Genomic DNA, 27,321 nt, shown 5'->3' with positions numbered 1-27,321 from the left:
ATTCTTGCCCTCCTCCCACCCCCCATTATGTGTCATCATCCGCTTATCAGCGAGATCATTTGTCCTTTGGATTTTTGAGATTGGCTTATCTCACTTAGCATGATATTCTCCAATTTCATCCATTTGCCTGCAAATGCCATAATTTTATTATTCTTTATAGCTGAGTAATATTCCATTGTGTGTGTTTCTTTATCCATTCATCAATTGAAGGGCATCTAGATTGTCTCCACAATCTGGCTATTGTGAATTGAGCAGCTATGAACATTGTCGTGGCTGTATCTCTGTAGTATGCTGATTTTAAGTCCTTTGGGTATAGGTCGAGGACTGGGATAGCAGTGGTGGTTCCATTCCAAGTTTTCTAAGGAATCCCCACACTGCTTTCCAGAGCGGCTGCACTAATTTGTAACCGCACCAGCAATGTATGAGTGTACCTTTTTCCCCACATCCTCACCAACGCCTATTGTTGCTCATCTCCTTTCTTAAAGAAAAAAGTTAACAAGATGTAACAATAAATTTCTCAATAGGTTGTTGCTGACCAATTTGTATGACTCACCCTTGGTATAGAATTAATGATAAGAATATATCAAAGAACAAAATCATAAATTCTTACAGTAAGAAATATGTTTTTTCATTACTCTAATTGTATAAAATTTCATTTGAAACTATATTGTGATACAGATGCTCCTGGTATTAAAAAAAGTAGGTCATTTTGTCAAATAATGTATAGGAGTTTTGTAAACTGCATGCATATTTAGATTCGATAAAATTAAGATCCTTTCTCTTCATGTTCTTCTTTATTTTTTATTTTTATTTTTGTAGATATATATATATATATATATTTTTTTTTTTTTTTTTTGGGGGGGGGTGCTGGGGATCAAACCCAGGGCCTTGTGCTTGCAAGGCAAGCACTCCACGGACTAAGCTATCTCCCCAGCCCCTCTTCATGTTCTTTATACCTAACCTTTTCTCTCTTAAAAAAGTAGTCTTTCCTTTGGGATGCCGAGGTGGGAAGATTGATAATTCCAGGCTGACCTTAGCAACTTCACAAGACCCTGTCTCAGAATAAAAAATAAAAAGGGCCAGGGATGTAGCTCAGTGGTAAAGCACCTTTGGATTCAGTCCCCTGGGGGAAAAAAGTACATATGTAGTTTAACCTAAAATATTTCATTTAATTTTCATAAAAGGCTGTTAGGTTTAGTGTGTTCAGATTCTGAAATCTTGTAAGTGTGAAGGGTTCTTTGGCAAACTTGGGATGTTTTGCGTGTTGCATTAATTGTGATAGTAAATATTTTATTAAGTCTTTAATTATTTGATCTGATTGGAGCAGAAATTGAATATCATTCCAAGAACCTTATTTGTTCCTGAATGTTAAGATTATCATTTGAATATCTCATTTGATGTTTTTCTTCCTGTTTCACATGCAGGTCATGGTAAAACCCCAAAAGATGCAGCATCAGTTAGAGCCACGCATCCAATACCAGCAGCCTGTGGAATTTATTACTTTGAAGTAAAAATTGTCAGTAAGGGAAGAGATGGGTAAGTACATTTTAGTGGGAAAAATGATTTACTGTTCTTGGGTAGTTATTTTTGTTTGATCTATAATGTTTATGATGTAATTGGAAAGTTGTAATCTTGGGGAATTTTGGTACTTACAAAAGTAGAATCTGAATATTTCAGTGTAGCAGATTTGATCTGTTCTGCTTAAATACTAGTTGAAGCCAAAGCTTGAACTTTAGTTTTTCCTGCTACGTTTGTTATTAAAATGGAGAAGACAGGTTAAACAATAGAGGGACAATGACTAATTCGTCATAACTTTTCTTCTACTGCCTGTTTTCTGAATTCTGCTGAGAAGTTAAATCTTCTGAAAGTGAGTTAATCAAAGCTAGTAGGTGATTTGTAGGTATTTTACAGGGTGGGGACTTAGTATTTTAGGTTTTGCTTGGGAAATGTATTTTTCATGCTCTCGATTAGAAAGAGATTATTCCCAGGGTTAGTATGTGATTTAGAAGCTTATAAAGGAAGGACTGGGTGTGTAATCTCCTGGTAGAGCACAGGCAAGAGGCTCTGGGTTTGATCCCCAGCTCCGAAAAAAAGGAAAGCTTCCAAATGAGAACTTCTGGCAGATCGTTGAATCAGCTTGTATTATCATTGCTTTTTAACTTGGGATTGGTGTTTGGTGTGTGTGCACATGAGAAATTCACTTAGGGAACTATTAAAAATATTTGGGCCTTACCTTAAAAATTCCTGAGTTGGATTTTTTTGGAAGTAGAGTTTTAGGCAAGCTAAGTATTTTGAGAATGCTCCATGAGGAATTTTGGTACATATCCCTGACTAAGAACTAGTTATCTACATTAGGCAGGGTGGTAAATGCCTATTATCCCAGCTACTGTGGAGGCCAAGGCAGGAGGACCCCAAGTTCAAGGCCTCAGCAACCTAGCGAGACCATCTCAAAATAAAACACAAAAAAACCTGTGAATGTAGCTCAGTGGTAAAGCCACCCCTTGGTTCAATCTTCAGTACCAAAAAAAAAAAGAAAAAGAAAGGCTAACTAATTATTTAGAGTCATTGGATTCATCCTGTACTATTTCCTGAAAACTTCATGGTGATATAGGGTCATTTTTCAGCAACCAAGATAAAACTTCTGGGTTTTGTGGGTAAGCTGACCTGTGTTTTGAAGCCAGCCATTTAATCCCTCTTAATAATCCTGCTGTGTTTGACAAAATAGTTGTATCCAACAGATGATTCTTACTTTATTTGTTGAATATTCTCAATGTCAACTGTTTGAAAAGTAGAAAGTAAACCTTGGGATACAGTGCTAGCCTTTTATTTATCTGCCTGTTTTTTCAGAATGTTCAAACCAAAGATAAAATCAGAGATGCTAAGGAAAAGTGGTTGAGAGAGGTTCCAGATTAAAATAGGTTCATGTTTGTAACCATTTCTAGATTTACAGCTGCATACTCAGTAAACCAGTTCCTTTTTTTTTTTTTTTTTGGTGCTGGTGATTTGAATGCAGGGCCTTGTATTCATGAGGCAAACATTCTACCAACTGAGCTATATCCCCAACCCCAATAAGCCAGTTCTTTCTACACTTCAGATTATGTCAGCTCAAATGCTGGTGTTGCTCACGATGATCCCTAGGATTCTCTTTACCATTCGCACTACTTACACTGTCTTTGCAAGATCTTGACCTTACATTTTCCTGACTGCAAATACCCTCATGAGTCTCAAATCTAATGGTACATCTCAGATTATTTTCTTGAGCTCCAGAGAAATACGTCTACCCAGATGTTTGCATTTGAATATCCCACAGATACTTAAATTTAGTTTAAAATCTTTTTCTTAAAGCAAGTTAGTGGTTTCACTGTTGCTAAAGTCTTGAGAATTTCCTACCTTTAGCTATTTCTGATCATCTCACTGCCTGTCCCTTAGTCAGGTCTTGGCAATTTATCTCCTGAATTACTGAGGTGATTGGTTAATTGCTGTTCCCTTTGCTTTGAGTTTATAACTGTTGTTAGTGTTCTAATACAGAAATAAGCCGGGTGTGGTGTTGCGTACCTGTAATCCCTAAGGCTCAGGAGCTAGGAGGATCACAAGTCCAAGGCCATCTTCAGCAATTTAGAAAGGCCCTACCAACTGAGTGAGACCCTGTCTTAAACAAATAAATTGTCCCCCCCTCCCACCGCCTTAATCTTACTATGTTTTTTTCTTTTGGTGTTTTTTTTTTTTTTTTTTTTTTTGTTTGTTTGTTTGTTTTTAATTCTCTTTTTTGGAACTAGGGATCAAACCCCAGGGCTTTGCAATGCGGGGCAGGTACTTTACTGCTGAGCTACATCCCAGCATCCCAGCATCCCAGCCCTCTCTGTCTCTTTTTTGAGATTATTTGGAATATCTGTGATTTTTTTTTTTTTTTTTTTTTTTTGAGGTGGGGGTACTGGGGATTGAACTCGGGCACTCGACCACTGAGCCACATCCTTAGCCTTATTTTGTATTTTATTTAGAGACAAGGTCTCACTGAGTTGGTTTCTCAGCCGTTGCTGAGACTGACTTTGAACTCTTGATCCTCCTGCCTCAGCTTCTGGAGCTGCTGGGATTACAGGTGTGGGCCACTGCACCTGGCTGGAATATCTCTGATTTTAATGCTAAAATCTGAAATTTCTTAGCGGGTTTTTTAAAGACAGGAATACTCCTGTGTAATTTTTCACTCTCATCTTTTTGTAACCAGCATCTCTCATACGTCCTTTCCTTTTTTTTTTTTAATTAGGTGTATTTTACAAAGAGCAATATTTTTAGTGTGTCTTCGGGGGTCAGGGGGTTACAAATATGTGCGGTCCTGTCACCATCACCACAGTTAATGTATAGAGCAGTTCCATCATTCCTTGCCCCTTGTACAGAGACCTTCCTCATCACCAACTGCTGACAGCCACAATAGGTGTTCTGTTTATATACTTCAACCATTTCTAGAATGGCATATAAATGGAGTCATACAGTATTTTTCCTTTTAATTCTAGCATTTTTCACTTAGCACAAAGCATTGGTATAAACATAAGTTGTCACTTCACTTGGTTGAAATGACGCTAGGAGGAAGATTGCCCCATCATAGTTAATTGTATTTTTAACTTTATTCGAAACTGAAATAGTTTTGCAATATGGCTGTTCTAAATTGCATTTCCATGAGGAGTGTTTGACAGTTCCTGTTGCTTTGCCTCCTCAATAACACTTAATATTGTCAGGTTTTGTTCTTATTTTTAAGCTATCATGTAATTGCCTAGTGATTTCTTCTTGCGGTTTTGATTTACATTTCCCTGATGATTAATGAGGTTGAAGAATCCCTGATTCTCACCTGCCTTTCACCTATAAGGTACTGCTTACGTTCTTTGATTGCGAATGGTGGCTCATATTTCTAGTTGGGTGCACATGCCCTTTCCTTCCTCCTTGTGGTCACCTTGTCTTCTCAGTTCCACTGGTCAAGTTAATCACGAATCAGTTTACAGGCCCTAGTGTAGCAGAACCTTTTTGTGGCACTTTTTCTTCCCCAAAATAATATTGTTTTCTATGTCTCCTGTACATTTTTGGCAGACTGATGATAATATTTATACTGTTTTAATTGTCTGGGTAAGGACTATCTTACATTTCTCTAACTCCAGTACTTAATTTATAGCTAGCATTCAATTGAATTAATAAATGTATAAGGAGCAGTACTTATTTCCTATATATTCCTCAGAAAACTTATTTCTTTGGTCAGATTTCACTTCTCTCTCTTGTAAATTTGTTGAATACAGTTCTAAGCCAGACCAGTTGGGTTTGAAAGGGAAGAATAATTTATTTATTTATTTTTTTAAGAAAACAACTCATATTACTAATTTTGGCCAAGTAATGTCTTTCTGTCAAAGTACTTCCCCTGCACCTTTGTTATTGGGGATTGAATCCAGAGGCATTTTACCACTGCACTACATCCCCAGCCTGAAGTAGTGTCTTTTGGAGATACATTGAACTATAGCAAATGATTTATACATTGCTTCCTGAAATCCCAACATCTTTATAAAGAATGGACCAGAAGGTACAGCCGTTAATCACTTTTTGTTTGCAATGATGTATGCCCATCTGGAAGTTTTTTTTTTTTTTAAATTTTTTTTTACTTAATTTAAAATTGAATTTTCATTGTATTTATCCAAGATTAACACAGGTAAATATTTGAATCCAATATATCTGTTTTTTAGAAAAATTGTCATTAACAAGTTTTCCCAAGATATGGCAAGAGTTGGGCATGAACTGCCTCTTTTAGCACATTGAAAGAAAACAGAAGGAAACATAATGTATTATGTGCTTGAAAAGACTTGATTTATTCTGCCATATGCATTATTTCTAGGTCTGCTGTGGATAATTAGAAATATGACTGTGATGATTGTTACTTGTATTTATTGCCTAGAAAATAAGACTTCCAGGAAGTTTGTTTTATTGGGTGAAAGAATACATTTCATTTTCTGTGCTGGATTTTTATTTAAACTGAATATAATTTGTGTTTATTCAGCAAAATAAGGTTAATATAGTAGGATAGAATAGCCTTTCAAAATTTTGTAATTAATTTAAAAGTAAGTTTCTAGTGCATTTCACAACAAAATTAAATTGCCTCATCTGCATGACTTTTTTAGGAGATATATTTAAGGAGTATATATGTACTTTGTTCTTATTAGTGATCAGTGACTGCAGAGATGAATTTCCAGAAAAGTTTGTATCTTATATACTTTTATTCATTTCATTTAAATTTTAAATTATACATACCAATAGAGACAGAGGAGATGCCATCAATTCTAAGTGTAATTTGTTAAAATTTTCTAGGTGAAAAATTTTAGAGCTGTTTATTATGAGTAATATTTTTAGTTCTTTAAACAACATTGATACCATTCTTTGACAGTGATTCAGGAAAAGCTGGTATGTAATTCTCTCTGTTCCTAATTTTTCTGATGATAATGATATGCTCCCTTTCATAATGTTTTTTCTATGTTTGCTGACTTCCTGGATTCTTTTTGGTGGGGGGAATAGAAAAGAAGTAAATACCTTTCTTCCCACCTAGTTTTAAAAAGCTCTAAAAACTTTTACTGACAGTGAGCAGTAAATCGAAGCTCACAGATGATATTTATTCTAAGTAAGCAATATATTTGTTAATTTAACAAATATTTGATGAACATATTGCATTGTCAGCAGCTGAGTGAATATAAGAAAGACTATTTTATTCATGTCTGTCTGTCTTAGGACATGAATAGAACGTCAGAGGACCTGACAGTAGAAACTCAGCAAATGCATTGATAACAAACTTAGTACTTGGAAGGTACAGTGGTGCCGGGCAGGGAGCAGACCTTCTCATGACTCTTGATTAAAACATTACATGCTAAATGCTTAAGATTGAGCTCATGAATGAGAGAAGTGAGGAGAGAGTAATTCTGGCTTAAGAAAGCTGATTTGTGAAGGCCTTATAGATATAGATTTTGAATAGGCCTTATAGAATAAGAATTTGAGAGACTTTGTTGTAGAAGAATAGTCTGGACTCTCACAGATGGCTGGAATAGTCACAGGTGAAGAGCGGGTGGAACTGTATGGCCTTCTGGAGAGATATGTGGTTCAGTGTTACTGGGGGGGTCATCATGGGTTACAGAAGTGCAGTGGGTTTGGAATTAGATATTAGAGAGCCCAATATTAGATATTGTAGTTCTAAGGGGAAAACTCTGAGAAGTAGGGTGGCTTCCATCTTTTTTTTTTGAAACCAGGGATTGAACTCAGGGCGCATTCGACTACTGAGCCACATTTCCAGCCCTATTATATATATATAATTTTTTTTTTGGGGGGGGGGTGTTGGGGATCGAACCCAGCGCCTTGTGCTTATAAGGCAAGCACTCTACCGACTGAGCTATCTCCCCAGCCCCTCTATTTTATATTTTATTTAGAGACAGGGTCTCACTGAGTTGCTTAGTGCCTGGCTTTTGCTGAGACTGGTTTTGAACTCACAATCCTCCTGCCTCAGCCTCCCGAGCCACTGTGATTACAGGGGTGCACCCTGTAATCTTCTATCTTTTGAGGAAAGAAGTGATAGGATGTTTGTGTTAGACAGTTCCTTGTGTTTTTTTTTTTTTTTTTTTTTTTTTTTTCCCACTGTGCTGAAAGAGAGAGAGAGAGAGAGGGAGAAAGGAATAAAGAGGAATTCTTATTTGTTTATGTACTAGATAACTGTGATAAGAATTGAGGAGGATAGAGACAAAGCTGCAGACATGGCTGAAACAGGGTCCCTACTCCAGAAGTTTGCAGATGAGAAGGGAAGTGAAAATGTAAATAAATAATGGAGTCTAGTTTCAGATATGTAGTAATAGATATGTTAACTAATTAGGGAAGAGGTGTAGGGCGAAGCACCAACTCTGGGAAGACAGAATGGTGTGAGGGAAGGCTTTGCTGAGAGCAGATGTGAAGGCACACTAGAAGACTAGTTAAACACAAGCCTCTGGCTTCCCTGTTCTTTGTCACCATTTTTCCTCCTTAGGCTTGTTTCTTGGATAGCCTGCCTGAGATCGTGTGAGCTTTTGACTTAAATACCTGTTTTGGAACCTGCTTAAGCTACTTTTGTTGAGAAATATAATAGAGATTTCAGACTTGTCCCTGCCTCTCATAGTTCTGTGGTTTTATACTTTTCAGCAAACTTTTAGTCTCATTTGTAAAAAAAAAAAAAAAAAAAAAGAAATGCTAGTATCAACCTTGTGGAACTAAATTAAATAATTCATTAATAATTAAATAACTTATTTTATTAGAGTGCAGAGCAGACTCAGGCAGTCATTGCTCTGTTGCTGCAAGCACAGCACAGAGCCTCGGAGAGCCTGACAGCAGTCAGGAGATGTGCACGAGGGACGTCTGATGCTAAGGGGCGTTACCTTTTATCCTTCAGGTACTAGTGTTAGGCTAGGGAATAATGTAGTAGATTTGCATTTCCTGAGGATAATATGAAAATAGATGGCGAGTTAGGCTAAGAAGACCAGATAGGTTATTGTAATCATAAATGGATGGTTTAATCTGTGTAGTAGGTTAGTGAGGTTGTTAACTCAGTCACAGATCGCTTAATGACTGGGATATGTTCTGAAAAGCATTAGGTAATTTCGTCATGTGAACATCACAGAGTACTTGCACAAACCTTGTTGGCTGTGGCCTCACGTGGTGACATGTCTTTGTGTTGTCTGTTGTTGATTCACACAGTTACAAGGTGCTGGAATGTGTTTAGGATGCTAACCCCTGCAAAGCCTGATTAGGAAGTGGGAGTGGCAGAGGTGACTGACAAGAGTTAAGAATGACACCCAGGCGGGGGAGATAGCTCAGCTGGTAGAGTGCATGCCTCACAAGCACAAGGCCCTGAGTTCCATCCCCAGTACCAAAAAAAAAAAAAAAAGAAAAAAAGAGTGACACCCAGGCTTCTGGCTTAGATGATATAATAGATGGTGATGTGACAAAACAAAATAGAAAATGCTAGAGGGAGGTGGATCTTTTAAAATTGATGATGAGAACAGTGTCTGAACAGCTGTGGAACATCCAGTAAGACTCTGACTTTAAAAAAAACAAAAACAAAAAGCCCACCAGGGGTGGGATTAGGAGAGACCAGAGCTGAAGGTGGATCTTGGAGAATTTACATTGTTGATGTCTTTAATTAGGGACACCTGAGAATGTTGTGTAACATGGGTAGGCCTAGAATGGACACCTGAAGCACCACATTTAAAGGCTCTCGGGGAGGGAATCTAGCCAAGGAATCTGACAAGAAGTGGTGGAGAGTTAGAAGGCAGATCCTAGAGAGTCCAGTGTGCCAGAAGTCAAGGTGGTCAGTTCAGAAATGAATGCCAAGTGTCTGCTTGTCTTTCAGGGAGTTGTTAGTCCTTGTGATGGCAGTTTCCTTAAACCTAGGATGGAAGCAGGTATTGTATGTCGGAGTTAGAGGTGAGGAATGGAGCTAATCTGCCAGTAGACTGAGTAGATGTGTTGCTATTGTGGGAAATAATTACGATCCACTTGCCAATTTGAAGATTTGAAAATTACAGAAAAAATGTGAAGAAAACTGGTGTCATTTATCACTAACACATCTAGTTGTTTTCTCATTTTTATATATGCACTTAAATTTTAAGCAGTTACATTCTTAATAGATTTTTACAGCTCATGTTTAGATTATTTATATGTACTTATTACTGTATATTTCTTGCATAGTTATGAGCATTTTCCTATGATATTAAAAGCTCTGAATATCTTTGTGTTTTGTCTGTGACACATCCGTAGCTGTTGTCCTGTTGTTGGTTATTTAGGTTGTTTCTGACTTTTTCACTTTTCTCAATAATTTTTATTCATGAAATTGGTTTCTTTTTCCATAACAAAGAATCCTCAAAGTTGAATATTTGGTTCAAGAGAAAGAGTATGCATGTTTTTAAGGTTTATGATACACATGGCCAAATTACTCTTGAGGAAGATTATTCCAACTTATATTTAAGTGTGAGAAACCTTGTCATATTGACAAGCTGAGGAGAGGAAATCACTAGTGAGTCCCAGGGAAGACCAGAAGCAAGTGAGCCAGTTCCTTTGCTAAGGAGGTATGGCATGAGGATTGAAGGCTAAATTAGGAATTTGGAATTCATTATGAAATTGATCAGAGCCCAAGTATAACCACTTTTGGAAGCTTGCCGTGACACCTTCTACCTTCAAACTTGTGTAGGTTCTTGAGCTATTACCTATTTTCAAAAATGTGTGGTGCTTCCCTTTGTACCATTTAATCACATTCATAATTATTTAAGATCTGTTTTCCCTGTTATACTCTTCAGCTCTAGGAGAGCACAGACTTTTTTGCATTTTTATGTGTGTTGTCCCACACATAGTTACTTAGTAAATGTTCATTGATCAAAGAAGTAGAAATATTGAGGAATCATGAGACTTAAAACCAAGAATTTGTTGTGGCAGCAATTTTAAATACCTAATGTTTTTGTCTAACCTCAGCTGATTAGAAAGAAAAGTTGAATGATTGATGCAGAATGGGAAATTATGGGTTAGGTAAATTAGAGGAACATTCACAGTAATTGAGGTTACTAGTAAAGAATATTTAAATGGACTGCTTTTGAGTGCAGGCTGGGTAAGGAAGAAATGGAATCAAAGAGTTGATAGAAAAAAATGAGGTGATTTCTATGTTGCTGTTTTTAGTAAGGTTTAAGAAGAGATGTAGAGAAATGTTAGGTGGAGGTGCTGAAAATGTCAGGCGTAGGACGTAGCAGTTAAAGGTGGCTTTAAGAGAAGCGAAGCTTTGATGAGCTGGAGTCTCGTTTTTTTTTGTTCACTAGCGTATCCACTGTGTGTAGAATGGAGAGAGCACAACTCCGTGCTAGAATACCCTCTTCTCTTCTGCCCGCCCAGCACTGTGCGGAGTTTGAGTATTCAGCATTCATGGAACAGACAGAGTCTGGGGTTTCAGATACACCCTCGTCTGCATTTTGAAACTGCCCAGGGAGCATGATGGGAGCTGCGTTTTTGATGAAGGGGAAAATGAGTTATTTACGGTACTTAGTGAATGTGGGAAAAGTGCCCTAGCGATAAATAAAAAGTAATTTCTGAAGTTTGTCTTGAGTTGGTTGTCTTTGGTGCAGCTGATACTCAAATTACTTTTACCTCTTAGACCCAACGGATGTAGGTGGAATTTTTAATTTTTTTTTTTTCCCCCGCAATTGAAAGGTAATACATTCTTAATGGAAAGGGGGACATCAAATTCCATGAGATAGGAAAAAATACAAATGTTTCTCAAAGCATCTTCAGTTCTGGGGCTGGGGAGATAGCTCAGTTGGTAGAGTGTTTGCCTTATAAGCACAAGGCCCTGGGTTCGATCCCCAGCATCCAAAAAAAAAAAAAAAAAAGCATCTACAGTTCTATCAACCAGACTAACTGTAGTTGACATTTTGGGATATATTCTTTCAGCCTTTTTTTCTCCATTCAGACTGATTTTAACATTATTCAAAGAAAAATTGGTTTAATATATATTTGAATCATGCAGGAGGATTTTTTTTTTTTTTTTTTTTTTTTTTTTTTTTTTGTGGTGCTGGGGATCGAACCAGGGCCTTGTGCTTACAAGGTAAGCACTCTACCAACTGAGCTATATCCCCAGCCCGAGATATATTAAAACTATATTATTTTCATGCATACCACCTCTTATACCTTCATATTAGTATGATTTTAATTACATGCTCAGAGAGAAAATCCCCATTCAATAATGTCTTGAAGACCCCCATAATCTTTCAATGTAACTTTAAGGTTGTATAACTTTGTTATAATGAATATGTTACATGAATGTTGTCATAATGAACATGTTATTTTAAATCACATTTAGTTTTACAGAAGCACAGTTTGTAACTAGTCTGTTTATATTCATCTCAGATACACTATTTGCCTGCTGCTGGACTCACTTAGGTGAAAGTAAACCTTCTATAATAAGGGGAATGGTCTTTTGGTCCTAGATGTTTTGACTTCTCATGGATGATTTGCAAGTTTGGGTATGTTTTCTAGAGGAGTGGTTGAAATGTTTTAAATGATTGCAAAGTAGTAATTGTGGCTGGGTGGAAGAACTGTCTGGTTACCAGGTGAGCTTCCTTCCAGTGTTTTTCTCTTTGGAATTTAGGGAGTACAGAATCTGAGCAATTTTTCTCCTGAACATTTTCAAACATGCAAAAGAGTCAATACAGTGAGTACCTGTAAAACCTGCCTTGTAGATTTTAGATTTTTTTTTTTTTTTGCATAGGTACTGGGTGCTTTGCCACCTCCCTGCCCCTTTTTATATTTTGAGAAACAGGATCTCTCTGAGTTGCCGATGGCTTTGCTAAGTCTCTGAGGCTGACCTTAAACTTGCAATCCTCTGGCCTTAGCCTCCTGAGTTGCTGGGATTAACGGTGTGGGCCACTGTGCCTGGCAAGATTTTGCTTTGTCTTATCACAAATCTGTTCATTTATCAACTCCTTATTTTTTAAACGAATTTCAAAGTAAATTCCAGTTTTCCAAGTCATTTTTGCTTACGTTTTCTGATATTTACACTTACATCTTTTTTCCTACCCTGAAAACTTCAGTTCTTTTTTTTTTTAAATTTATCTTTTAATCTTTTACAGACTGCCTTTTGATTCATTGTACACTAAAGGGGTACATCATTTCGTTTCTGTGGTTGTACACAATGTAGATTCATACTATTCGTGTAATCATACGTGTGCACAGGGTAATGTTGTCTGTCTCATTCCACCATTTTTTATACCCCCCTCTCTCTCATTTCCTTCTACATAATATAAAGTTCCCCCATTCTTCTCTCCCTCCCCACCCCCCCAACCCCCATTATATATCATTCTCCACTTATCAGAGAAAACATTTGGCCTTTGGTTTTTTGGGATTGACCTGTTTCGCTTAGCATGATATTCTCCAATTCCATCCATTTATTTGCAAATGCCATAATATTATTATTCTTTATGGCTGAATAATATTCCATTATGTATATATACTACAGTTTCTTTATCCATTCATTTGTTGAAGGGTGGCATCTAGGTTGGTTCCACAATCTAGCTATTGTGAACTGAGCTGCTATAAACATTGATGTGGCTGTGTGACTGTAGTATGCTGATTTTAAGTCCTTTGGGTATAAACAAAGGAGTGGGATAACTGGGTCCAAAGGTGGGTCCATTCCAAGTTTTCTGAGGATTCTCCACACTGCTTTCTAGAGTGGCTGCACCAATTTGCAACTCCACCAGCAATGTAAACATGTGCCTTTTTCCCCACATCCACGCCAACATCTATTATTGTGAAAACTTCATTTCTAATGATATTAACCAATATTATTTTATCCTAGAATACATCTGCACATTTCTAAAAGTTTTATTATTAATATTGATTGGCTTTGTTTTTGTTTTGTTCTGCTTCTTAGAATGTATCCTATTAGGGATGGATAGTGAAAATACTGTGGGTTTTTTTTTTTTTTTTTTTTTTGTACTGGGGATTGAACCCATGGGCGCTTAACCACTTAGCCACTTAGCCACACACTCCCCTTTTTTATATATATATTTTGTATTGAAAGACAGGTTCTGACTAAGTTGCTTAGGGCCTCACTAAGTTCATGAGGCTGACTTTTAACTTTTTTTTTTTTTTTTAATTTAATTTTTTTATTTTCTAGAACTGATTTATTTGAACCTCTGCAGAATTTTCTGGTAAGAAGATGGAGGTATGGGAATGATCTTCTCCAATATAATTGCTCACATTCCAGGCAGAGCACAGCCCATATAATTCCTCTACAGCCTATAGCCCAATATCAGAGCCAACAATGCTTGTATCTAAAAACTACAAAAAAAATTAGCTCTCAGAGAGAAAAGTGTAATGCATTTAAAATGGTATGGCCAAGCACTTGAGCTGCTCGACAGACATCATTACCCTGTGGCTGTGTATGATTACACAAATGGTATGAATCTACATCGTGTACAACCATAGAAATGAAATGTACCCCATTTGTGTACAATGAATCAAAATGCAGTCTGTAAAAGATTAAAAGCTTAATTAAAAAATAATAATTAAAAAAAAAAAAAAAAAAAGACAAGACATTTCTAAGTGAATGAAATGCCAGCTGGGACAGACCAGCCAGTTTAGTGTTCTGGCTTTGTGCCCCAGTCAGGCTTCTGCTCTGACTTTGAACTTTTCATTCTCCTGCCTCCGCCTCCCCAGCCGCTGGGATTGCAGGCATGTGCCACTCTGCCTATCAAAAATGCTGTGTTTTAAAATAATTTGATAAAGTAATTTTTTTTCTTCTGTGTTTCTGCCACTAACTTTTTACATATTTGTTAGTTTCACATATTTAAATTTATCTTTCATTTTTAGGGACTGCTGTTCTTTTTGTTCTTTTGGGGTTTTGTTTTATTTAATTATGTAAAGAATTGACATTGTTTCAAAATTAGAACTGTGTTAGAAGGCTCTTCACAGAATGCTCATTTTCCTTTTGTGTTCTTCGGGTATCCATCTTTATTCTTGGTTTAGTCCTCCATTGTTTTGAAAATGTAGGCAGTTATACCTTAGAAAACTGAACAAGTATCACAAGTAATTGGTGACACTAGTTGCTTCTAGGTAGGGAGACGTAGATGGGGACAGGAGTAAAAGGAAACTAAAACATTTTGTTAGCCAGGCATGATAGTGCACGCCTGTAATCCCAGTGATTTGGGAGGCTGAGGTAGGAAGATGGCAAGTTCAAGGCCAGCCCTAGCAATTTAGGGAAGGCCCTAAGCAACTGAGTGAAACCCTCTCTTAAAAAATAAAAAGCGCTGGGGATGTGGTTTGATGGTTGAGTGCCTTTTGGTTCAATTCTGGGTATGTATAATAAATAAATAAATAAATTTTTTGTTTGTTTATGATGAGATGTATTTTCTTTTTTTTTTTTTTTTTTTTTTTGAGGGTTAGTATATTTTTACATTTAGAGAATTGCCTTTTCCCTAATACCTATAGTCCTTTCTTTTAAAGATACTCTTGTGAGCAATAATAAAATTAATTAGTAACCTCTTTTGTACTCTTCTCTCCCCCGTTTGTTTTTTTTGATACTTAGAAATTATTGATTTACATGCCGTAAGACTCACTTTACTTTTATAGTTTTGTGAGTTTTTTCCAAAAACGCAGAGTAACATAACCTCTGCCAGAGTCAAGATGGAGAACAGTGTCTTCACCTCCTCCTGTTCGGGCTTGTCACTGCCTTTCATCAAGTCCTCCCTCCACCCCAACTCTGGTAATTACTGACCACTTTTCTCTCCCACTTGTTTCGTTGTTTGAAACCAGAGTGTTGTACAGGTATAACCTTCTGAATTACGGCTTTTGTCCCTGCCCCCCATGCACTCTACATTCATCCAGCAGTGGAGGTATTGGTGGGTTATTCTCTCTTCTGCTCCACTTTGTTATTTGTTTTATATCTCTGTCATAAGAGTCCGTGATATTCACACACACTACTCTTACCTTTTAGTTCTCCTCATTTCATGTTAGTTTACGTTAAATATATTCATTAGTCATCATCAGACCTTAGAGCTTCTTCTGGGATCTTTTGTCTGAAGTGCACACTTCACTAGAAAGCTCCAGAAGACCTCTTAGGAACAACATTCCTTAAGTCTTTTCTGATTCAGACTATTTGACCCATTATGTTTGAAGATTTGATTGTATATGAACTTCTTGACTCACATTTTCTTATGTGCTGCGTAGACTTGGATCGTGAAGTGTTTTTGCCAAAGTCTTCCACTGCCTTCTCTCGTAATATGAAAGTTGTCTCACTTGAGTGTCACAAGGATTTTTCTCTTTCTTTAAAGAGGCAGTACGCTAATATAGTCAACCTTTTCTTATGTGATAGTTTTTGACATTTGCACTATTTGATTGCATTGATTTGTTTTTGGGGACTTCAGTTATGAATGTGTGTTGAATCTTCATTGACTACTATGTCATTTATTCACAAAAGCATTTTTCTTCCTTCAGTATGTACTTATTTTTAAAAAATATTTTCTGTTGTTTTCCCGCTTTTCCTATGGGATCTGTTCCCTTTAACTTGTTATTTCAGAGTTTTTTTTTCTAATTCTTTTCTTGTAAGATGTTAAATCACTCTTTCTTCACTAATTTACATAAAAAATTGGAGACTTCCTATGAAAAAGTTTTTTGAAAAAATTAAACAGTGAAAAACACCCCATAGATTCCTTCCTCCCTTGTTGCGATAAGTAGTACCTGTAACATTTGTAAAGTTGAAAAGTGAAGCACTTTTCATAAACTTATTTATGTGATTTGGAATTGCTACATTCGTTGTTTATTAATTTTGTTGGGAAATAATGAAAAGCAGGATTTTAAGTATGGATTATGTCAGTAATTTTTATTATCCAAAATGTCATTTTATTAGAATCATAAATAATTTAGCACCTATAAGGATAAAAAATAAATGTATTGTTTTATACATACAATATGATAAATTATTTTCCTCATCTTACAATTGAGCATTGTTATAGGCTACTTTAATGAGGCAGAAAATCAACTTTTGTTTTTTGTAATTAACTGCAAATGAGATTTATTTTTTTCTGTACTGAGAATTGAACCAGGGGTGCTTTACCACTGAATTATATCTCTAGCACTTTTTAAGATTCTGAGACAGGGTCTTGTTTAATTGCTGAGGCTGGCCTCAAACTTGGCAGTCCTGCCTCTGTCCTCTGAGTCAATGGGAATAGATGTTTGCCACCATGTCTGGCCAAATGAGATTTTTTTCCCCCACTTTTAAAAAATTTGTTCTTTTTAGATATACTTGACAGTAGAGTGTATTTTGACATACTTAGATGGAGTATAACTAATTCTAATTAGGATCCCATTCTTGTGACTGTACATGATGTGGAGTTAGCTCTGGTTCTGTATCCATGTATGAACACAGGAAAGTTATGCCCGATTCATTCTGTTTTTCCTATTATCCTTCCCCCTCCCTTCCCTTCATTCCCTGTCTAATCCACTAAACTTCTACCAAATGAGATTTTTTTTGACAAAGAGTTTGTTGGAGGAATTCTCAAATTAATACTCTCTTTTCCTTAGAATTTTATTGTCTTACTGATACTTAAAAAGCAGGATACATTTATAGATACCTAACAGGCCGTATCATGTGTGTTTTGTTACCCAGAAAGTTTGGATGATTCATAAAATCAGAGGCTTACTTGGCTCTCAGACTTGGAGGCCTCTTCAGTCTGGCTTCTGATGAGGTTCTCTAGGCCTCATCACATGGTAAATGACACTCACTGTGTTGGGAGCGGGAGCTGGAGGGAGAGGTCGCACATGGGCAGGACACCACAGAAACCAGGGTGGGGCCAGACTTCGTGTTTCATGACGGCCAACTTGTGAGAGCAAACTTCAGGTCCCACAAGAAATACTTCAGTGTCTTCCAAGAGTTACACCCTCGGTGACCTAAGCAACTCCCTAGGCCCCATCCCCTCTCAGCAGCGTCGCAGTGGGGAGCAGCTTCCAACCTCTGAATGCCTGGGGCACAGATCACCTCCACAGCAGAGCGAGGCCATCCTGTAAATGGGCAAGTGCCTGATGTAAGTGTCGTGTGTGTGCAGCTCTGAGAGGGGGAGGAAGGAACGGTGCAGCAGCTGCAAGGCCCATGTCCTGTGGGTGATGATGGCCTTCCAGGCGCTCGGAGGAGGAATGGGTAGGAAAGAGGCCGAGTGTAAGCAGCTGCTTCACTGTGGATGTAGAATTGGAGCAGAGTGTTTCTTTTGTTTAATCACAGGTGAGAAAGGAATATGTTGTAGGCTTTAGGATACATTAAGTGAAAAATGATTTGCTCATTGTAAGGAGAAGTTTTCTTCCCTTTTTTTTGGCGGGGTTAGGGACTACTGGGGAATGAACCCAGGGGTGCTCTACCACAGAGCTACATCCCAGCCCTTTATGTTCTTTTTGACAGGGTCTAAGTTGCTGAGGCTGTACTCAAACTTGGGATCCTCTTGCCTCAGCCTCCCGAGTGGCTGTGATTACAGTTTATGCACCACCCCACCTGGCAGGATTGATTACAAGTGAGGTCTAATATTTTTCATATTTCTTTTTATTTGTGTGTATGTGTGGGTTCTCTTCTCTCTTCCCTTCCTCTTCCTCCTCTTCTCTTTTCTCTCAGGGATTGAACCCAGGGGCACTTAATTACTGATCCACATCCTGGCCTTTTTTTAAAAAAATACTTTCTTTAGAGACAGGGGCTCAGTGAGTTGCTTAGGGCATTGTTAAGTTGTTGAGGCTGCTTTGAACTTGTGATCCTCCTGCCTCAGCCTCCTGAGCTGCTGGGATTACAGGTGTGTGCCATTGTGCCTGGCTTGTGTGTGTGTTCTTGAAGCATCTATTCCAGCAGTACTCATTTTTCAGTTGGGGTATTTGGGTATTTCCTCTTTTTTTTTTTTTTTTTGGTGCTGAGACATTGACCCCGTGATCTCGTGCATGCTAAGCTTATGCTTCATCATTGAGTTACACTCCCAATGCTAATACTTCTTTTTAAAAAAAATATTTAGTTTCAGTTAACACATAGTAAATTTTATCATCCTTGTTTATGTAATTCTGAGTTTTGACAGAAGCAAAGTCCTGTAACCACCATAATCCAGATTCAGAACAATTCTAGCACTCCCAGACTTCTTTTTGTGGCCCTTCTTCATTAATCTTCCTTCCACTTGTTATTCTTGGCATCCACTGAATTATTCTCTTTCCCTAAGAGATTTTCTTTTTCAGGAATGACAGAAATAAAATCCTACTTTGTATAATGTGTATTCTTTTGAAATTATTACTTTTACTTAATATATATGAGGTTGATTCACGTTGATGCTTATACCAGTAGTTTATTACTTTTTACTGAGAATCATTCCATTCTAAGGATGTGCTACAACATATTCATCTCTTCACTAGTGCAAAGATCTTGGGTTGTTTCCAGTTTATGTTCATCATGAGCACAGTTGGTATAAACATTTGCAAGCTGGTTCCTGTGTGAAACTTTTTTCTTAATATTTTTAAGCATGTTGTATATTAAGGATATTATTCTTCATTATATATGCTAAATAATTCTCCTAATTTGTCCTGTATATTTGTTTCTGGTGTTTTTACTTTTCTGATTAATAGATTTTGCTTTTTAGAACAGTTCTAGGTTTGCAGAAAAATTAAGCAGATAGTACAGGGTTCCCATATATTTCTCTTCACCTCACACTGTTTCCTCTATGGGTACCTTGCATTTGTGTGGAATGTTTCTTGTAATTGGTGAACCAGTATCACTATATTGTGAACTAAAGTCTTTACATTGGTTATATTAGGGCTCACTCTTTGTATTATACTGTTCTCTGGGTTTTAGCAAATATGCAATGTTATTTATATGCCATTACATGATCAGTAGAATAGTTCCACCATCCTAAAAACCCCGTGTGCTTTACCTTTTCATTCTTTTTCCCTCCACCTGCAAGCTGTGGTACCCACTGAGTTGTTTTACTGTCTCCACCATTTTGCCTTTTCTAGAGTGTCATATAATTGGAAACATGGTGTGTCATCTTTTCAAACTGACTTTTTTTCACATAGCAATACGCATGTAAGACCCATACATGTCTTTTTATGATTTGATAACTTTTTTTTATCACTAATAGTCCATTTTATTGGTATACCGCATTTCATTTATGTACTCACCTTTTTTTTTTTTGGGTGCTGGGGATCGAACCCAGGGCCTCGTGCTTACCAGGCAAGCACTTTACCGACTGAGCTATCTCCCCAGCCCCATGTACTCACCTTTTGAGGGACAATTAGATTGTTTTTGTCAGTTGTGGATAAAACTGCCATATATGTATTTGTGTGCAGGTTTTGTGAGATTTTGAACTAATTTGAGTAAATACCAAGGGGCATGATTGCAGCATCATATGTCAAGACCATGGTTAACTTCGTAATCTTTCAGTTGTACCATTTTGCATTCCCACCAGTATGAATGAGAATCTCTGTTCTTTCATATCTTCACCAGTAATTGGTATGTAAGATTTTTGAATTTCAGTCACTATAATAGTGGCATCTCATGATTCTCATTTGGACTTCTCCAGTAATGTATTGTTAACCATCTTTTCACATGCTTAATTTCTGTTTGGTGATCATTTTGATGATGTATCTGTTTAGATCTTTGTCCCACTTTTTTAGTTGGCTCATCTTTTAAAAAAAATTTTTTTTAGTTGTTGATGGATCTTTACTTATCTGTGGTACGGAAAGTTGAAACCAGTGCCTCACACATGCTAGGCAAGTGCTGTACCACTGAGCTACAACCTCAGCCCTTATCTGTTTTCTTATTGTTGAGTTTTTAAGAGCTCTGTGAATTTTGAATGCAAGTCCTTTGTCAGATAGTTGTTTTGCACATATTTTACTCCCACTTTGTCTTTTTGTTCTCTTTAACAGTGTCTTTCAAAGACCAGACATTTTTAATTTTTTTTTCCTTTGGATACTGTGGATTGAACTCAAGGGCACTCAGCCCCTGAGCCACATCCCCAGCCCTATTTTGTATTTTATTTAGAGACAGGGTCTCACTGAATTGCTTAGCACCCTTGCTTTTGCCCAGGCCAGCTTTGAATTTGTGATTCTCCTGTCTCAGCCTCCCTAGCTGCTGGGATTACAGGCATGCACCATCATGTCTGGGAGAAATTTTTAATTAAAAAAAAAATTTTTTTTTTAGTTGTAGATGGACACAGTACCTTTATTTTATTTATTTACATGTGGTGTTGAGGATCGAACTCAGTGCCTTTCACACATGCTAAGCAAGCACCCTACCACTGAACTACAACTCCAGCCCAAAATTTTTAATTTTTAATGAGGCCTACTTAACCATTTTTTTGTTCACAGTTCTTGTTTTTGGTTTTATGTCTAAAATGTCATTATTGAATCCAAGGTCATCTCTTCTTTTTCTAGGTGTTGTATAGTGCATTTTGCAATTAGATCTTTACCCGTTTTGTTTTAATTTTTTTCTGAGGTCTGTATCAGGATTCCACTTTTTGCAATAGAGTTTCAGCACCAAGTGTTGAAAAGACTCTCCTTTCTCTGCTGAATTGCTTTCGCTTTTTGTTTTAGGTTAGGTAACTATTTTTGCAATCAGTTTGTTGATATCCATAAAATAGTTTGCTGAACTTTTGAATGGAATTATGTTGAATCTGTGGGTCAATTTGGGAAAAGCTATTAACATTATCTTCCTGTCCATGAATGTAGATTATTTCCCCCATCTTTCTCTTTTTTTAATCAAAGTTTTATAGTTCTCATCATAAAGGATTTATGCCTGAGTACTTCCTTCTTGGTACTAAGGTAAATGGTATTATGTTTTTAACTTCAAATTTTAGTTAATCATTGCTGGTATATAGGAAAATCTTGTGTCCTACAACTTTGTCATAATTGCTCATTAATTCCAAAAGTTTTTGTCAATTTTTTGGGAATGTTCTCATACACACATCTTTTCAGCTTTAAACAAAGGTTTATTTCTTCTTAGTCTGTATATTGTTTATTTCCTTATTGCATTAACTAGGCCTTCCGCCTATGAGGTTGATTAAAAGTAGTGAGAAGATGGGCATGGTGGCACACTCCTGCAATCCCAGTGACTTGGGAGGCTGAGGCAGGAGGATTGCAAATTTGAGGCCAGTCTCAGCAATTTAGCAAGATCTTGTAGCTCAATGGTAGTATGTCTCGGGGTTCAGTCCTTAGTACACCTGGGTTGGATTGGGGGCGAAATAGTGAGAGGAGACATTTTTGCTTTGTTCCTGATCTTCATTAATATGATTCTAGCCTGCTGGAATATAACTCAGTGGCAGAGCATCTGCCTCGAATTCGCAAAGCCCTGGGTTTGACCCCCAGTTACAAACAAGACAAAAGAAAAAAAAAAAAAAGAATATGATTCTAGGACTGGGTTGTAGCTTAGTAGAGCACTTGCCTAGCATGTGTGGGGCACTGGGTTCAATCCTCAGCACCACATAAAAAAAATAAAGTTATCATGTCCATCTACAATTAAAAAATTTTTTAAAAAATGATTCTAGCTGTAGTTTTTTGGTAGGTGTTCTTTATCAGGTTGAGATGTTTCCCTTTCTTCCTAGTTTACTGAGAGTTTTAATACACACAATAATATATAAGTATAATAATTATTAATACTATTATTATTACTGATAGTAATTTCTGAATTTTTTTCTTCTTAGTTAAAAATTTGGGTATTATCTCTCTTTTCTTGTTTAACCTGGTGAGAGGTTCATCAGTTTCATTGATCTTTTGAAAGAACCAGATTTTAATTGAGTTTATTCTGTTTTCCTCTTTGATTTCGTTGATTTCTGCTTTAATATTCAAGAGCATGCTTTATTTGAATTTTCTTTTACATTTATTAAGATGTGTTTAATGGCTCAGGATGTGGTCTCTTTGGTGAATAGTTTTGTGAGTTTAAGAATAATCTATATTCTGGTGTTATTGGATCAAGTTTTCTGTAAATGTTGGTTGATTGATGATGGCCCTGTTCAGTTGGACTGTATTTTTGTTGATTTTCTGCCTACTGATATTGATATAGGTATGTTGATGTCCTTAATTAGTCTAGAAGACTAGGTAGAATCAGACTACTTCTTGTAGTTCTACTATTTTTGGTCTGAACACCTTGTAACACTTTGTTGTTAGGTGAACACACATTTAGGATATGGATAATGTCCTGTTAAAGAATTGATCCTTTGTTGTGTAGTGTTCCTCTTGGTTCCTGATGAGTTTCCTTGTTTTAAATTCTGCTTCATTTGAAGTTAATGTAGCTAGTCCAACTTTCTTTTGCTTAATTCTTTTACTTTACTTTTACTTTAATTTGTGTCCTTAAGGTTGTCCTTAAAGACAACATAAATTGGATCTTGTTTTTTATTTTTAACTTTTTCTTCCCCTTCAGTGCTAGGAATCGACACCAGGGCCTTCCACAAGCCAGGCAAATTTTCTACCACTAAACTGTACATTCTACCTAGGTCTTTTTAAATCCACTCCTTTGGTTTTTCCCCCATTTCATTTCTCTCTCTCTCTCTCTCTCTGAAATGTGAGTCTTATTACTATGTTACCCAGGTTGATCTTGAGCTCCTGAGCTCCCAGCTTCCTGAGTGCATCTACCATTACACCTGACTTACCAGTTCTTTTACTTGGTATATTTAGATCATTCACTTTGAAAATGATTATTTTAGTAATTGGATTAATGCCTACCATATTTTTGGGTTTTTAAAATTCATTACATGTGCTCCTTGTTGCTTGCTTTCTTCTTTCTTTGGTTATAATTGAGCATTTTAGATTAATTCCAGTCTTTCCTTTTCAATTATGCTTTAAAATTTTTTTAAGTTGGTTCTCTAGAGTTTACAATAGACATTAGAACTGATCTAAGTCTATTTTCAAATGTTTCATTGCTTCACAGATAGTGCCAGGTGCCGTATAATAGAATATAATTTATTCCTCTTTTCCATCCCAAATATTGCTGTTGTTCAATTAACTTATCCTAACTACAATTACACAATACAGTATTATGATTACTTTGAATAAAGTTATCTACTAGATCAGTTAAGAACAAGAAAAATGTACTTTCTTAATGTAGATGTGATTTTCTTACCTGTCATTTTTCTTCTTTTAAGAACTTGTATTTATGACAAGGCATGTCTATTGGACGCAGATTTCTACAGGATTTGTTTTTGTTTTTGTTCTTCACTTTTGAAGGGTAATTTCACTGGATAGTGAATTCTAGGTGGTTTTTTTTTCTTTCAGCATGTAAACATTTCACTCTGCTCTCCTGAACTTGCGTGTTTTCTGAAAAGAAATTGGATATAGTTCTTTTATCTTTGTGTAGGTGAGGCGTTGTGTTTTCCTTGTTTGTTTCATGAGTTTGTCTTTGGCCCTCGTTGAATATAAGAAGGCTCAGTGTTGGTTTTGTTATTTATCCTGTTTAGTTAGGTTCTGAGATGTCTGAATTTGTGCTTTGGTTTCTGTCATTAATTTTGGAAAACTCACAATCATTATTACTTGAGATACTTGCGTTTTGCTCTTCCTTCTCCTTCTGGTATTTCCTGTTAGTTTTCCTAACATTTTTTGCATATCTTGTTCCAGGATTTTCATTTGTTTTTCAGTGGCATTTCAGTTTGGGAAGTTCTTACTGACGGTTTGGCTCACTGATTCTTTCTTTGGTTGTGTCCATTCTTCTGATAACCCATCAGGGAGGTAGATTCTTCACTTGTGTTAGTGGTTTTTGATTTCTAGCGTTTAGTTTTGATTCCTTCAGTCCTTAGCATATTCAGTTGTTTTAAATTCCCAGTTTGATCAGTCAAAATCTGCCACATCTGAATCTGATTTGATGCTTGCTTTGTCTTTTCAGACTGTTTCTCCCAGCTTTTTACATGCCTTTTGATTTGTTGAGATGTACCCATGACTTACTGGGTAATGGAAACTCGAGTAAATGGGTTTTTAAATGTGAGGTTTGTGGGGCTGGGGAGATAGCTCAGTCGGTAGACTGCTTGCCTTACAAGCACATGGTCCTGGGTTCGATCCCCAGCACCCAAAAAAAAAAAAAAAAAAAAAAAAAAAAAGTGAGGTTTGTGTTGTTCTGGCTAGGAGGTGGGTTGTGTTTAATGTTGATGAGGTGTTTGTGTTGTTTGTGGCTATCAGTCTTCCTTTTCCTCTAGGTTTTTGTTTGTTTGTCTTTTTGAGTTTCCTAAGGCACTCCTTGAATCAGTGGTCTAGAAGCCCTCTCGCTTGCAACTTGCTCTTGTATTGGAGCCTTGTTGTTATGGTGATAAGGTATTGGGGAAGGGAAATATTGTATAATTTTGTGGTGAAGTCTGTTTCTGTTCTTGTTCTTGCTGCTGATTGGACCCAACTCTCCCTGTTCTGTGATACTCAAGAGTTTCCAACCTGCAGGAGGCTGGGGCTGTCTAATTGCCCTTCCTCCATCCAGTTCATATGAGGCTCTGGTAAAGTTGCCCTTGAAGGTAGGAATTGGTTAGAGAGCTTATTTCAAAATGGTTACTTTCCCCCTTTGCCAGGCTCAAAACTGGAGTTTTCTCTGGTAAAAACTTGGTGGCGCTCCTGAAAGTACGGCTGATGAAAGTGTGGTTTCCCTGTGACTGGGTCCTCAGGAGTCCCTGGGCCTGGAGCTGGTTCGCGGCCTGGAGCAGTACTGACTTAGCGTTAGTGTTTCTTCCAGTTACTGACTTCCGAGGCTTCTGCTCCTGGTTAAGTGCTGTTTCTCTGTGTTTCTCTCTCCAGTTTTCTTGGAGGTGTTTTGCCTGTGAACGGGGTTGATTTTCAGTTGATCACCACCCGGGTGAGAGTGGTGATGCCCAGGTCCTCTGCAACTCCACTATTGGAGTTGAAGCCAAAAGTCCTTTTGTTTATTTTTTAATGGAAATTTCATTGAGATGTGATTCACATATCAGAAAAACCCTTTAAAAGGGCCGTTTTTACTGTATTCACAGTTGTGAATCACTATTAATTATCACTATTTAATTTTAGGACATTTTTATTACCTGAAAAAGAAACCCAAAACTCAAAAGTGCTTACTTCTCTTGGTCCCACGGACTCTCATCTATTTTGTTTCTATGGGTTTTCTTATTCTTGACGTTTCTTATAAATGAAATCATAAATTATGTGTCCTTTTGTTTCTGACCTCTTTATCTTAGCATAACATTTTCAAGAGGTTTATTCATGCTATAGCATATATCAGCACTCTGTTGTGTCCCCTGTCCCCCTACACACACACTGGGGATTGAACCCAGGGGTGTTTTATCACTGAGCTACATCCCCAACCCTTTTAATTTTTTTTTTTTTTTTTTTTTTTTTAATTTTTAGTTAGACTCTCACTAAGTTGCTGAAGCTGGCCTCAAACTTCAGATCCTCCTGCATCAGCCTCCCAATTTGCTGGCATTAGAGGCATGCCACCACACCTGGCTCTATTCCTTTTTGTTGTTAAATAATATTCCATGATATGATTATATATCACATTTTGTTTCTTCATCATTTGCTAGAAATGTTTTTTTGGCTATTGTGAATAATGCTGTTATGAACATTTGTATAACATTTTACTATCAATTCATGTTTTATTTCTCTTGGATAGATGCCTAGGCATGTAATTGTTGGATCATATAGAAAGTCATGATTAAAATTTCGAGGAATTGTCAGACTGTTTTCCAGAGTGGCTGCTCCATTTTATTTTCCTACCAGCTGTGATCTAATTTTTCCACATTCTCACCAACATGACTTCTCGGTTTTAGTCCTCCTAGTGTTTGTGAAGTGAGATCCCACCGTGTTTTTGTTTTCGTTTTCCTAATCCCTCATCATGTGGAGCTTCTTTCAGTGTTCTTCTAGGACAGCTGTGCATCCTCTTCGGAGAAATGTCTGCTCAGATCCTTGCTCCCCACCCTTTTGTTGTGCTGCTGGGAGTGACCCCGGGCCTCAGGCATGCTTGGAAAGCACTCCACCACTGAGCGGCACCACTGGCCCCCTCTTCACCCGTGTTTAGTGTGTGTTTGGGTTTATTGTTGAGTTGTAAGCTTTATTAATTCTGGAAAGAGGTCCCTTATCAGATATACAATTTGTATATATTTTCTTCTACTTGGTGGATTGTCTTTAAATTTGCTTGACAATATCCCTCAGAGCACAGCAGTTTTAGATTTTTATGAAGTTTATTTTTTCTCTTGTTGCTTTGCTTTTGTTGTTAGAACTAAGAGATCATTGACTAAGTCAGGGTCACAAAGACTTCTTTCCATGTTTTTGTTGAGGAGTTTTGTAGTTTCAGCTCCTCAGTTAGCTCTCTGCTCTGTTATGAGTTAAATTTTATATATGGTGTGAGATAAGGATATGATTTCAGAGGTTTCTGCATGTGCATATTCGGTTGTTCCAGCACCAATTATTGAAAAGAATGTTCTTTTCTATTGAATTGTCTTCTCCCTCTTGTCAAAAATCAGTTGACCAAAACAAAACAATAATACCCCACCCACCACATACTTATCAATTGACCATTGATATAAGGGCTAATTCTAGACTCTTAGTTTTATTGCATTGATCTGCATATCTGTTTTTAATCCAGGAGTTCGCTATTACAGTAGCTGCATAGTGAGTTTTAAAATTGCAAAGGTAGGCCTCCAACTTTGTTCTTTTTCAAGATTTTTTTTTGGCTCTTTTGGATCTCTTGAATTTTCATATGAACTCTAGCATCGGTTTGTCATTTTCTACAGAAAAACAAGTTATGTTTTTCATAGGGATTGTGTTGAGTTGCTAGATAAATTTATTGAGTATAGCCTTGTT

The 27,321-nt window shown here is 37.0% G+C and overlaps 1 protein-coding gene and 1 non-coding gene across 3 annotated transcripts in view; both read left to right on the top strand.

The window, feature by feature from the left end:
* Ranbp9 (RAN binding protein 9) overlaps positions 1-27,321 on the top strand; it is an 88,668-nt gene that overhangs the window by 13,738 nt on the left and 47,609 nt on the right. For both annotated transcript variants that reach the window (XM_047557428.1, XM_047557429.1), the window contains exon 2: positions 1,425-1,536. In XM_047557428.1, the coding sequence (XP_047413384.1) occupies positions 1,425-1,536 (112 nt within the window). The remainder of the gene's footprint in view (positions 1-1,424; positions 1,537-27,321) is intronic.
* Positions 11,323-11,388, top strand: Trnai-uau (transfer RNA isoleucine (anticodon UAU)). The gene has a single exon. It is a non-coding gene; the product is annotated as a tRNA-Ile (tRNA).

The sequence above is a fragment of the Sciurus carolinensis genome, chromosome 7 (assembly GCF_902686445.1).
Source record: "Sciurus carolinensis chromosome 7, mSciCar1.2, whole genome shotgun sequence".
NCBI classification, from domain to species: Eukaryota; Metazoa; Chordata; class Mammalia; order Rodentia; family Sciuridae; genus Sciurus; species Sciurus carolinensis.
The sequence above is the reverse complement of the archived record's forward strand: the minus strand, read 5'-3'. Positions and strand labels throughout refer to the sequence as shown.